The sequence below is a fragment of the Cuculus canorus genome, chromosome 25 (genome assembly GCF_017976375.1).
Source record: "Cuculus canorus isolate bCucCan1 chromosome 25, bCucCan1.pri, whole genome shotgun sequence".
Taxonomy (NCBI): Eukaryota; Metazoa; Chordata; class Aves; order Cuculiformes; family Cuculidae; genus Cuculus; species Cuculus canorus.
Window position 1 is genome coordinate 3036946 of NC_071425.1, and position 12160 is coordinate 3049105.

The 12160-nt window shown below is 57.3% G+C and overlaps 1 protein-coding gene across 5 annotated transcripts; it reads right to left on the reverse strand.

The window, feature by feature from the left end:
• Positions 1-5691: 5691 nt before the first annotated feature.
• On the reverse strand, positions 5692-12058 carry DHX58 (DExH-box helicase 58). Of its 5 annotated transcripts, none has more exons than XM_054088366.1 (12): positions 11979-12054; positions 11162-11482; positions 10853-11054; positions 10546-10736; positions 10234-10350; positions 9369-9495; positions 9098-9280; positions 8759-9015; positions 8463-8612; positions 7953-8114; positions 6666-6762; positions 5692-6411 (listed from the first exon to the last, which is right to left on the reverse strand). In XM_054088366.1, the coding sequence occupies exons 2-12, from the start codon at positions 11327-11329 to the stop codon at positions 6329-6331; spliced, it is 1737 nt and encodes a 578-aa protein (XP_053944341.1). In that variant the 5' UTR covers positions 11330-11482; positions 11979-12054; the 3' UTR covers positions 5692-6328. The 5 variants fall into 5 exon arrangements, with proteins under 5 accessions (XP_053944341.1, XP_009553775.2, XP_053944342.1 ...); XM_009555480.2 differs by lacking the exon at positions 11979-12054 and adding an exon at positions 7199-7389 and having other exon boundaries at positions 5696-6411; positions 11162-11475; XM_054088367.1 differs by having other exon boundaries at positions 6273-6565; positions 11979-12055.
• Between the last annotated feature and the right edge of the window lie 102 nt (positions 12059-12160).

Here is a 12160-nt window from a genome sequence, read left to right on the forward strand (position 1 = left end):
GAGAGCTCCTGGCAGGTTGAACGCTGAGGGGTGGCTGCCTGGAATGGGTGGGATGAGCAGCACTTGCATCACAGCTTCCCAAAGCCAGGTTGGGCAAGAAGATTTAGGGTTGTTCCTGCAGTGGGATGGGGCGATGGGTATGTCAGGACAAAGCTGGGGAGCTCAAGCCTCCTGAAGGGCTCTGCCTGCCGTGGGGCATGGAGAGGGGCAGAGCTAGTGAGGAGCCACGCGGCATGTTGGCAGCTGCACATTAAGTGTGACGGGTTTCTGACAGATCCAATTATAAAGCCGGGTCTCAGCAGAATCGCAGCCCTGAGATTTAGTGCGTGAAATTCTGCTTGGGAATTTTCCGATATTACAGCTTGTGCCATGGGTCCTGGGCTGCGCCGGCACCCACCGAACTGGTCCTGGGTCTCATCCCCACCTCACTTAGAGCAGCTTCCAGGACTGAAAGGGGCTCCAGGAAAGCTGGGGAGGGGCTTTTCATCATGGAGTGAAGGGATAGGATGAAGGGGAATGGTTTTCAGCTGGAAGACGGGAGATTGAGATGAGAATTTAGAAAGAAATGTTTTCCTGTGAGTTGCCCAGAGCAGTGGTGGCTGCCCCATCCCTGGAGGGGTTCAAGGTCAGGTTGGATGGGGCTTGGAGCAACCGGATCCAGTGGGAGATGTCCATGCTTGTGGCAGGGGGTGGAACTGGATGGGCTTTGAGGTCTCTTCCAACCCAAACCATTCCATGATTCCCTGGTTCTGCCAGACGCAGACGTGCCCTGGCCTCAGCCCCGGTGCCGCATGCCGGGCTCATCCCTGCCCCTGCGCAGCGACAACGGGGCTGCGATCACGCATGGGCCACAGGCTGTAAATCACTTGGGCTTCCAGTAGCTGAGGATCTCCCAGTCTTTCACCTCACTGCCCTAGGATGATATTTTTAGCCCAGATTCCTAGAAAAGCAACATGGTCACACGTGAGGCAGCCTCTGCCTCAGCCTGGGCTCCTGCCCAGGACCTTTTGGCCAATTTCAGCCGATTGACTGGTCTTAGGGCAAGGGGGTTCCCATGAGTTTCCCTAAACGTAGCAAGCCCAGAGAGGCAGGAGAATCTTCCCTCTCATGGGCTGTGGCATGGGGGAAGCAACTGCAGGGAAAGGAGCTGCATCTCACCTGTGCTGCAGCCGAGGAGCAGCCCATGGGTTCACCAGGTCCTGTCTCGAGCTGGAGAGAGGCAGGCAGCCCATGGCTGGAGGAGGAGACACACTGCAGATCCCTTCAGGAATAACTTGCAGCAGCATCTACCCTCCTGGGCAGGAGAAGCCCCTGCACCAGTTCAGCCCCAGAACTTCAGGAGCCGCTGGAGGAGATCTCCACAGGGTTTCTGCAGCTTTCAGCCGGCTGATGAGGAAGCAAACTGCGCACCCCCTCCTTGCAGCCCCTCACCAGCCCACCCATCGCTGCTGGATCACCTTTTCCCTGGGTAACCCTTCTGCAGGCAGTGCTGCGCTGAGCATCCCCCCTGACACCAGCGCCTCCAGCCCTCAGCCCAACCACAGCTGCACTTCAGCGAGCGATTCCATCCTCCTCTGCTTCCAGGGACTTGGCTGCCCTGGAAATGCTCCTCAGATGAAAGCAGCCAACTAACCTCCATGGACCGAGGAGATTTGGGTGAAAGAGGACATGGGGATGTGAGGCTGGCAGCTCCCCCGCGGCGCTTTGGTCCAAAGGGCTGTCTGCTCTGCTCCTGCCCCCAGGCAGGGCTGTGTGATTTCTTTTTATCAAACACACACCCTGGATTAGAGGGTTTATTTTACTTTTTATCTGCTGGCTGAGAGGGCAGCGCTGTGCCCGGGTGCCGGCAGTGGATCGTATGATGGCAGGTGGGGAGGAAGCTTGGGATGAAGGGTGGCGAGTCTGCAGCATCACAGCTGTCGGCTCAGAGCTGCACCACCATCTCTTGGCTCTCGAATCTGGGAAACCTGTTGGGAAGACAGATTTGCTTTTGCACCTGCAAGGCTGTTCCATCCTCTGCCATCCCCAGGAGGAAGGGGCTGGGGTGGCTCAGTCACTGCTTGGGGGCTGGAAGCCTCTTTTTCTCCAGGTCCAGCTTTTATGCCCTCCGTGGAGGCTGCAGTTGCATCCTCAACCCAGAACCAGCAGCTCAGCGCCTGCACGTATGCCCACATCACAGCTGGGCAATGGGTTGGTCCGATCTAGCCAAGCTTCACCCTGGGCACAGCTTACACCAGTGCCACCCAGCACAGACACCCCCCTGAGACCCCCCCAGGACGAGCAGCCCTGGGTCTCAGCATCCCCATCAGAGTGCCAGTGGTGCCCATGGGCAGCAGAACCCTCTGCAGCACCTGGGGAACATCTCCCCGTGCCACTAGCACGGCTGGCATTGCCCGTCCACATGCCAGGGAGCTTTTTTAGCCTAAGCAGAATAAAACCACAGTGATTATATTTCCTGCCTCCCCGCTTGGGGCGGGAGGGAAATTGTTTGATGCTAATCCTCTTGTTTAATCCGCCGGCAACCTGACATGCTAACAGTCAAGATTAACTCCTGGAAGGGGAATCATTAGACGTGCGGGCATTGCTCACGAGGACAGCAGAGCAGAGCAGGACAACGGCATCCCCGCCTGCTTTGCGGGCTCCCAGGCACCGCCAGCAGTGGAGAAGAGGGGAGTCAGGAGCAGCGTGGAGAGAGGGTTTTTGGTTTTCAGGATCGAGTTCCTCCGCTACGAGCAGTTTTCAGCAGGCTGGAATTTCCCCCAGTCCAGAAAGAGAGGCTCCAGCTGTCCCAGGAAAAAGGTCACTTCGGGGACTGACGTGCTCCCAAGCTCCAGCGGAGAGACTGAGCCACAGCGAGATTTTCAGATGTGCTTGGGAAGCAAAATTCAGTCCCCTGTTCTTCTCACCCACGATGCCACCAGACTCCTGCTGCTGCCCAAGCCTGCATCCACGCGGGGTCAGAGCCATCGGGGCAGGATAGAACCACCGCTGGGGTCTGGACCCCCAGGGTCCAGGTTGGACATTGCTTTGCGAAAGATCCCTGGGGCTCCTGCTCCAGCCGCTCCGCACCCTCCTTGCTGCACACCCGCTGCCGATTTGGAGTTTCAATTTGTCTGACTTTATCTTCGAGCCCTCAGTTCTTATTATTCCTCTCTCAGCTAAGTTAAAGAGCCCTTTAATACCTGGCAGTTTTCTCCCTGGGAAGGTACTTGCACACTGTAATCAAGTCACATCTCAGGCTACTTTTCGATAAGCTAAACAGATTGAGTTCTAAGTCGCTGCTAAACACCCAACCTCGGGAAAGGGCCAATCCGAGGCGCTGCCAAGCAGTGGAGCGGTGGGTGTTTTTTTTTTTCCAGCTGGTGCATTGAAAGGTGAATTGTCGCTTTCTGATGCACTGACGGTAAATGAAATGGGCTGTATAAAAATAAATCGTTCCATTGCTCTCGCTGTGGAGAGGGCTGTGAGCACGCACGGCTGCTGGAGGCACAAAGGGCGCCGGGGAAGGACAAAGAGGGTGTTTTGGGGGGGACCTGCCCTGGCCTGGTAGCTTAGGGGAAGCTCACCTGCAAAAGTGGAGATGCAAAACACCTTGGTGGCACTTTTGCCAGGAAAACTTGCTGCAGAAGCTGTTTGCTGCGGGTCTAATGGTGCCTGTCTCCACTCACAGGCAGGGAGTTATGATGGCCAAGAATATAAGTGCTTTGGGGAGCTGAGATAAGCAAAGATGCTCGGAGCCATGGACTTTAAATCCAGAGTTTATTGACAGGGGATGTGTTGATGTGCGAGAACCAGGCCAGCAGCCTTCTCTAATGCCTGGCTATTGACAGAGCAATTGGAGTGATGAAGTGGGGCTTCAGGCTGGTTTAATCACAGGACAAGCCTGGCTGGTGGTACCCGAAGGGCCAGGTACTTTTAGTACCATCTGTGGAGGCACAGGCACAGGTTTGCCATAATGGGGTTGGACATGGGGTGGCACAGCCCCTGCTGGGGCGCCTGAACCTGGGCTGGGTTGGGAAAGAGGGGTGAGGGAGCCCCTGGTTGTGTGTCTGAATAGTATGAAGCAAAAACATGTGCTGGTGCACAAGGAGAGTGTGCCAGGAGTGATGGCTCTTGGGCAGCCCCTCGGTACCCAGATCTGGTCAGACGTGGGTTTTTAGCCTTCCTGAGTCCTTGTGGCTCCAAATCCTGTTTATCAGCACACTTCAGACCCCATCAATGCAGGAGTGATGTGAATGGCTGATCAGAGGGGAGCAGCCACTGCTGTGCCCCAGGCTGAGGGATGCAGCAACAGCACGCTCCTAGGAGGATGCCTGCAACAGCCAGGGCTGATTATTGGGGGTAAAAAGCATCCTTGCACCTTCACACAGGCTGTCCCAGCCGCAGACAGCCTGGGGACTCAGCCAGGCGAGGTTGGCACTGAAGGATGCTGCCTCCGAAGGACACTGGCCAAGGTCACAGCACCGATTACTGCAGCTCAGCTGCTCCCTGCCACCAGACCTGAGGTGACCAAGCCCCCGGGAAGGAGAAGCGAGATGGGGCTGGCGTTAAAGCCGAGATGCACAGGGAGGAACAAGCAGAGGCTGGATGCAGACCCACTTGCAAAACCCACAGAGTCCCATGAAGCGATGCTCTCCTGGCCCTGTATCCCGCGGGGTCAGGTGCAGCCCTTCAAAAATCAGCGAGTTGGGATGAATGTTGTAGAAATTCTGGCTTCAAGCACCAAAGTGGACAACCAGATCGATCCAGGCTTGCAGCACCCATCAGGTTAACTCCCAGCCTGGATTCTCTGAACACAAATCAGGGCAATTTGAGCTTAGCAAAACGATCTGGGGTCCCTGTGGGAGGGATTCTGCCTGGGGAGAGGTAGGAGAGGCCATCTGAACCCATGAGAGCTACAAATAACTCAAACGGCCTCATTACCCAGATTCTAATGAAGAGGAGTTTGGTTTCATGTTCCCCCTGGGGCAAACGCCACCTGAAACTGGGCTCTGCCTCATTACGGCAGAAATCTCTGCCTTCAAAGTCGGGCAGGAGCAGCACGCTTGCTCCGAGCACCCATTCCTGTTGGAGGGATCCACATCAGAGCCCCGCTGGCCGCAGACGTTGAATCATGGAATGGGTTGGGTTGGAAGGGACCTTAAAGATCATCTAATTCCAACCCCCTGCCATGGGCAGGGACACCTCCCACTGGATCCAATTGCTCCAAGCCCCATCCAACCTGGCCTTGAACCCCTCCAGGGATGGGGCAGCCACCACTGCTCTGGGCAACCTGGGCCAGATCCCCACCCTTATGGTGAAGAATTTCTTTCTAATGTCTAATCTAAATCTTCCCCCTTCCAATTTAAAGCCTTTCCAGACCCAGGGTACGACACTCCCAGGGGAAAGAGGATGGGGTGGTTTGGGTCAGAGATCACTCCTGAGCATCCTGCCTGCACCTGCTGCCATCCGAGCTGGGTGGAAAAGCAGCTCCTCGCCTTTCATCATAGAATCATGGAATGGTTCGGGTTGGAAGGGATCTCAAAGCCCATCCAGTTCCACCCCCTGCCATGGGCAGGGACACCTCCCACTGGATCCGGTTGCTCCAAGCCCCATCCAACCTGGCCTTGAACCCCTCCAGGGATGGGGCAGCTGCTCCAGCGATGGAGCATCCCTGCATCCCGCGGCCGGGCCGGGGCTTCCCTCTAGCGACCGGCGGTGGGAGAGCACGGGGAGAGCCGAGAGCTCAGCATCCTGAGCCCCAAAGCCCCGCGGGGACCCTCGGAGCTGGGGCAGAGGCACCCAAGCCCCTGCGGGCACCAGGCACCCAGAGAAAGCGAGTCCAGACCAGGGTGCTGGGTGCCCCTTTCAGCCTCAGCTGCCCTTCTGCTTCTGCCAGAAAATCATAGAGTCATAGAATAGTTTGGGTTGGAAGGGACCTTAAAGGTCATCCAGTTCCAACCTCCTTGTGATGGGCAGGGACATCTCCCCCTACATCAAACCCACCCGCAGCTCCATGAGGCTCATTCTGCTCCCCATGAATCTTAAAATCACAGAATCGTTGCGGTTGGAAAGAACTTCAATATCATCAAGTCCAACCATAACACTGCCACCACCATCCTGTGTCCATGAGCACCACAACCACATGGCTTTTAAATCTCTCCAGGTTTGGGGACTCGACCGCTGCCCTGGGAAGGGTCCCAATGTCCCAGGAGGTGACCTGGGAATGAGTCTCTTCAGAGTAGGGTTGTGCTAGAAGGACTGGCCGTGAACGTTGGAGCAGTACTCCAGGTAGTCAAACTCCTTGACGGGGAACGTCACAGTACTCCACTTCTTGTATTTCCTCTTCTCAGCCGGTGTCTCCACCACAAAGTTCTTGATGGAGAGGATGGGAAGCTTCACCTGCCGGTAGATCATCTCCATTCCCCACTCCTGTGTAGGCACAGGGAGGGGACGGGCACTCAACCCATGGTACAGCGTTCCCGGGCTGCAGAGCCACACACACCCCTAGGATGGAGGCAGCTCCTTGCTCCGAGCTACAACCCCCTTTGGAGACAGCTTCCCAGGTCCATCACACAGGCTTGTACTGAAGGGAGACACGGCTCTGTTTCTCCAACAATTGGGACACAAGGCACCCAACTCCAACCGGGCTGTGGCCACGGGGGCACTGCTCATGCCACACTCACCTGGCTGCACCCACTGCACGCGATGCGGCAGCCGGGCTCCCAGTCCTTGAAAGTCCTCTGGAACTGCATTTTCCCAGAGCAAGCTCTGTAATACAGCCTGGAAGGAAAAAGCCAAAAGATGCTCAAAGGACAACGGTCCAGGGGACAGAAACAGGGCAGCACACATGCTCCCATAGTATCATAGAATCGTTAAGATCGGAAAAGACGTCTAAGATCATCCAGTCCAACCATCAGCCCAACAACACCACGTCCTGAAGGGCCACATCTACATATTTTTTGAACCCATCCAGGCATGGAGATTCCCCCACCACCCTGGGCAGCCTCAGCCAGTGCTTCACCACTCTGTCAGTAAAGAAGACACAGAGTCCCAACAAAGCCTCAGCAACCTCCCTGGACCAGTGTCCCCAAGAAAGAGCTGGCAGCAAGCTGCTGCCACCCCTTGTCCATCCTGGGTGGAGATCATGGCACCTCATGCAAGTGACACCCAAGAGCCAGGCTCTGCCCGCTCACCCCTGCCAGCGCCCAGCTCCTACCCGAAGTTGGGGTTGACGTTAACGTGATGTACGCCCTCCACGGTGCGGATGTCGCTGCCGCGGCACACCGCCGTGTTGCAGTTGATGCAGTAGAGGTGAACGGCATCCGGGTCGTGCAGCTGCCGCCTCTCGCTGATTTTGGCTTCCTTCATTAACCAACTGGCAACGGCAACTTGCTGCAACTCCCTGATCTGGAGAGGAGAGGGGAGGTAGAACAGCAGGGAGGACAGGGGAAGGCACAGGGCAATGGGCACGCACAGACAGCACACACGGCAAGCCTTGGAGAAATCCATGTGTTGGAATGCATGAACCACACGGAAGGATGCTACTTCTCCCAAGTAACGAGCGCTAGGACAAGAAGAAATGGCCTCAAGTTGCACCAGGGGAGGTTTAGATTGGATACCAGGAAAAAATTCTTTACTGAAAGAGTGGTGAAGCCCTGGCAGAGGCTGCCCAGGGCAGTGGTGGGGTCTCCATCCCTGAAGGGGTTCAAAGAACATGTAGATGTGGCACTTTGGGCCATGGTTTAACAGGCACGGTGGGATTGGGCTAATAATTGGACCTGATGATCTTAGAGGGCTTTTCCAACCTTAATGATTCCATGATTCAATGATGGGTAGGGCAGGGTGGGCACACATCCTGATGCTATCTCCCCACGGAAAGAGAGTGGGCAGCCAAAACCAGGGTGCAGAAGGCTGTGCCCAAGCAGGAACTTCTGGCCCTCCTGGTGCTCAGGGCAGCGCCCAGAACTCACCTTGAGGCGATACTCCTGCTCGGGCATGGCTTGCACTGCTCTGATCGCTCTCTCCATGAGCTCCACAAGGGCTTCATTGAGCTGTTCACGGGAGACCTCTCTGCTGTTGGCTTTGGCAAGGACGGAGTAAACACTGTTCTCAGCACGGGCACGGCCACGGGCCTGCAGCAGAAGGGCCAACGCTGTGGGTGAGCAGAGCTGGACCATGATTGACACCCTCTGCCTCTCTGTGCCACCCAGTGAAGATGCATCCACCCCACCAAGATGATGCATCCACCCCACCAAGATGATGCATCCACCCCACCAAGATGATGCATCCACCTCACCAAGAAGATGCATCCAACCCACCAAGAAGATGCATCCACCCCACCAAGCAGATGCTCAGCCAGGGGCTGGATCATCCCAAGGGAGCTGCAAGATGAACTCCCATGTCTCACGCTTAGGGTGTCCCATCAGGCTTCCCCCAACACGGGGCTGGGCAGAGTGGCCGGAGGGAGCCCAGGCAGTTACCTGCATCATGGCAATCTCATTGGTCATCAGCCCATAGCGGACCACGATGTTGCACTCAGGGATATCCAAGCCCTCCTCGGCCACACTGGTGGAGAAGAGCAGGTTGAGGGCTCCCTCGCGGAACAGCTTGATCACACTCTGCTGCTCGTTCTAAGGGGGAGAAGGAGATGATGCTTCAGTAGCTGCACAGGGCTTCGAGCCACGGGCAGCACCCGCAGCTCCTACAACGAGTGCAGAGAGAGTGAGGGATGGATCCTGCCCAGCTCCTGCCCATCTCCTGCCCATCTCCTGCTCACCTGAGTCATGTGCTTGGCCTGGTTGCTGTAGCCGGCACCGGTGAGGACGGCAGGCCTGATGTGTTGTCCGCAGAGCGTGGCCGTGTCCTGCAGCCAGCTGAGCAAGCTGTGGGCGCTCTGCCGGGTCTTGGTGAAGACGATGCCACGAGAAGTACCCAAGGGCTGGAAGTGCTCCTGCAGGATCTCCTCCAGCTTACCCAGCCTGGGATTCTCATAGCGCCGGTCCCTAGCAAGCGCCTGCAGACTCTCCCTGTTCTCTATGGACATGAGTGGGGTATCACGGGGGTCCCCACCCCTCCAACACAGCCAGTACCACCCCCCTCCAGGCCCCTCCGTTACTTTCAAACGTAGCAGCAAGGAACTGTTCGGTGGGGTCCTTCGTGTCCCGCTCAGCGGCGTAGAACTGCTGGAGGCACTGGAAGGCATCGATCATCCGTACCGTGTCGTTAATCAGCAAAGCGTCGTTGTATTTGCGCAGGTGCAGCGCACACACCCGCGTCCTACGGCAAAATGTCTCTGCCGCTGGTGAGGGATAAGGGACATCGCAGTTACAGGTGGGATCGGCGGCCACTGGCTCTGCCCCGACATACCTGCACCACCAGCTCCTCACCTCTCTTCTCCAGCTCCACAATGCGCTGTTCATAAATCTGCGTGCCAAAGTCCTGCGGCAAGCTGGGCATCTCCATGTACTGCTGGATCCGCTCCATCACCTTCTTCAGCCGCTCGCCAAAGGGGTCCTGAGGGCAGAGAACACCTCAAGACACGAGGAATCGGGGACACGGCTCCAAAAAGCCTCGCTTGCAGCCCAGAGCACCTGGCTCAGGGTTAGGGGCTGTCAGGACGCAGATGGCTGTGGGATCCCCCTGCACCAAATCTCTGAGTCAACCCATTTCTTGCTCTGGCGTGAGCAAAGAGGGTGGAGGGACACGGCCCCGCGGCTCCACAGGGCTTATGGGTCTCAGAATCACAGAAGCATGGAATGGTTTGCGTTGGAAGGGACCTCAAAGCCCATCCAGTTCCACCCCCTGCCATGGGCAGGGACACTTCCCACTGGATCTGGTTGCTCCAAGCCCCATCCAACCTGGCCTTGAACCCCTCCAGGGATGGGGCAGCCACCACTGCTCTGGGCAACCTGGGCCAGGGCCTCCCCACCCTCATCGTGAAGAATTTCTTCCTAATGTCCAATTTAAATCTTCTTCCTTTCAATTTAAAGCCATTCCCCTCATCTTATCACTCCAGGCCCTTGGAAAAAGTCCCTCCCCAGCTTTCCTGGAGACCCTTTCAGCACTGGAAGCTGCTCTAAGGTCTCCCTGGAGCCTTCTCTCCTCCAGACTCAACAACTCCAACTTTCTCAGCCTGTCCTCGTACAGGAGGTGCTCCAGCCCTTGGATCATCTTCATGGACCTCCTTTGGACCATCTTGGTCCTTTGGACCTTCGGACCCTGCAAGCATCCCTGTGCTCAGCTGCCCCTCACCTGCGCTCTCTCCTGGCACAGGTCGTACTGCTTCCTGGGCTGGGGGACGTGGCTCTGCAGGAGCTGCACCTCCTCCTGCACCGATGTGATTTTCTCGGTGTCCAGGTTAGCACAGATCTGAGAAAAAGAGACCCCTCTTCCAACTCTGAGCCCAGGGTGATGCAAAACTGGGTGCTTGGTGGCACCCCAGAAAGTTTGCGGATGTCTCCTCGGGGCCACCCAACGCCTGCGGACCAAGTTCTCAACACCCACCCCAAGGGACACCCCGCTACGCTCCAGGGTTTTGGTGCAGGACGGGAGCGCAGGACCCACCTGCAGGATGTGTTCTACAGCCCCCTCGAAGGAGGTTGCCCCCCCGGTGCCAGGGGACGCTGTCAGACCCAGGACCTGTGGCAGGTCCTGCTGCCCGCTGAGCTTGCGCTGGAGATAGTTCAGCATGATTTTGTTGTAGACGGCTTCCTTGTGCGTGTGGTGGCACTCATCTATCACCAGCAGCGAGAAGTCTGTGCCAGGCAAGGGAGGGGAGCAGAGTGAGCCGTGTCAGTGACAGAGGCTCAGCTGGGGCAATTCCATCCCAGTCTGGCCATGGAGACACCAGCGCTGGAGGTCCACCACCCACCTGTCAGCTCCACGTGCATGATCTCCTCCTCGCTGAGCAGCGCGTTCTGCAGGATCTGGGCTGTGCAGATGACTACATCATTCTGCTTCGCTTCGAGGGCGAAGAAGGACTTGTGGCTGCAGTCCCCGCTGATGGCTGTCACCCTAAAGTCCTTCTGCAGCACATGGAACTCCTTCTTGAAGTGCTGGTCCACCAGATGCACCTGCATCCACGAGACCCCACTCAGTCCCACCCAAGACCATCACCTTGGATATCACGGCTGGCGGATGCCAGCGTCACTTCATCCCTGGGGCAGGGGACAGGGGTCACCTTGTTGACCAGCACGGCCACCCTGCCACCTCGCCGGTTCTCCAGGTGCTTCTGGCAGATGTAGACAGCAGCACGAGTCTTGCCAGCACCCGTGGGCAACCAGATGATGCTGTTACGGCCACAAAGAGCCGGGGCTGCTGCTTCCCGCTGGTAGCCACGCAGCTCCATCCCTATCCAACACCATCCAACACTGCCACGACCAGACCAGCTGGGAAACGAAACTTGGGGCGGTGCATCCTGATAGAGCCCCAACAAGGGGGAATCCGCCGGCTGCTCTGCTGGGACCCGGCGGGCAGCAAGGCTGGAGGGAACCAAGTGGGGCTGGAAGGAACCAGATGGAGCTGAGCCACTCTGTGTGCACCCCTACAGCCCCCAACCACCACCCACCCGGCGCCTGCCTCGCCCACAGCGGCCTGGGAACCCCCCAAAGGAGCCCCAGGCACGGACAGAAACCGAAAGTGGGCATAGCTCCACCATGGTTCTGCAACTTCGGCACCCCAGCCGGCCCCTGCCCCTTGCCAGGGACAGAATCATGGAATTGTTAAGGGTGGACAAGACCTCTAAGATGATCCAGTCCTCAGACCAACCCCACCGTGCCTGCTAAACCATGGCCCAAAGTGCCACATCTACACGGGGTTTTTTGAGCCCCTCCAGGGATGGAGACTCTACCACTGCCCTGGGCATCTTCTGCCAGCGTTTGATAACCCTTTCAGTGAAGTACTATTTCCCAATATCTGATCTAAATGGCCCTGGTGCAACCTGAAGCCATTTCCTCTCATCCTTCACTTGTTCCTTGGGAGAAGAGCCCAGCACCCACCTCCACCTCCCCTCAACCTCCTCTCCAGGAGCTGCAGAGAGCGATGAGGTCTCCCCTCAGCCTCCTCTTCTCCAGGCTAAACAGCCCCAGATCACTCGGTCTCTCCCGGAATCCCTGGCCTCCAGACCCTTTCCCAGCTCCATTCCCTTCTCCAGACACGCTCCAGCCCCTCAAGGTCATTC

What these genes read in the sequence shown, in the direction of transcription:
- DHX58 (XM_009555480.2), bottom strand. Translation starts at nt 11,329, where the DNA reads ATGGAGCTGCGTGGCTACCAGCGGGAAGCAGCAGCCCCGGCTCTTTGT. An exon ending in AGGCCAAGCACATGACTCAG is followed by an intron (nt 8,613 to 8,758) that starts GTGAGCAGGAGA and finishes TCTCCCCCTTAG; the next exon opens with AACGAGCAGCAGAGTGTGAT. An exon ending in AACGTCAACCCCAACTTCGG is followed by an intron (nt 6,763 to 7,198) that starts GTAGGAGCTGGG and finishes TTTTCCTTCCAG; the next exon opens with GCTGTATTACAGAGCTTGCT.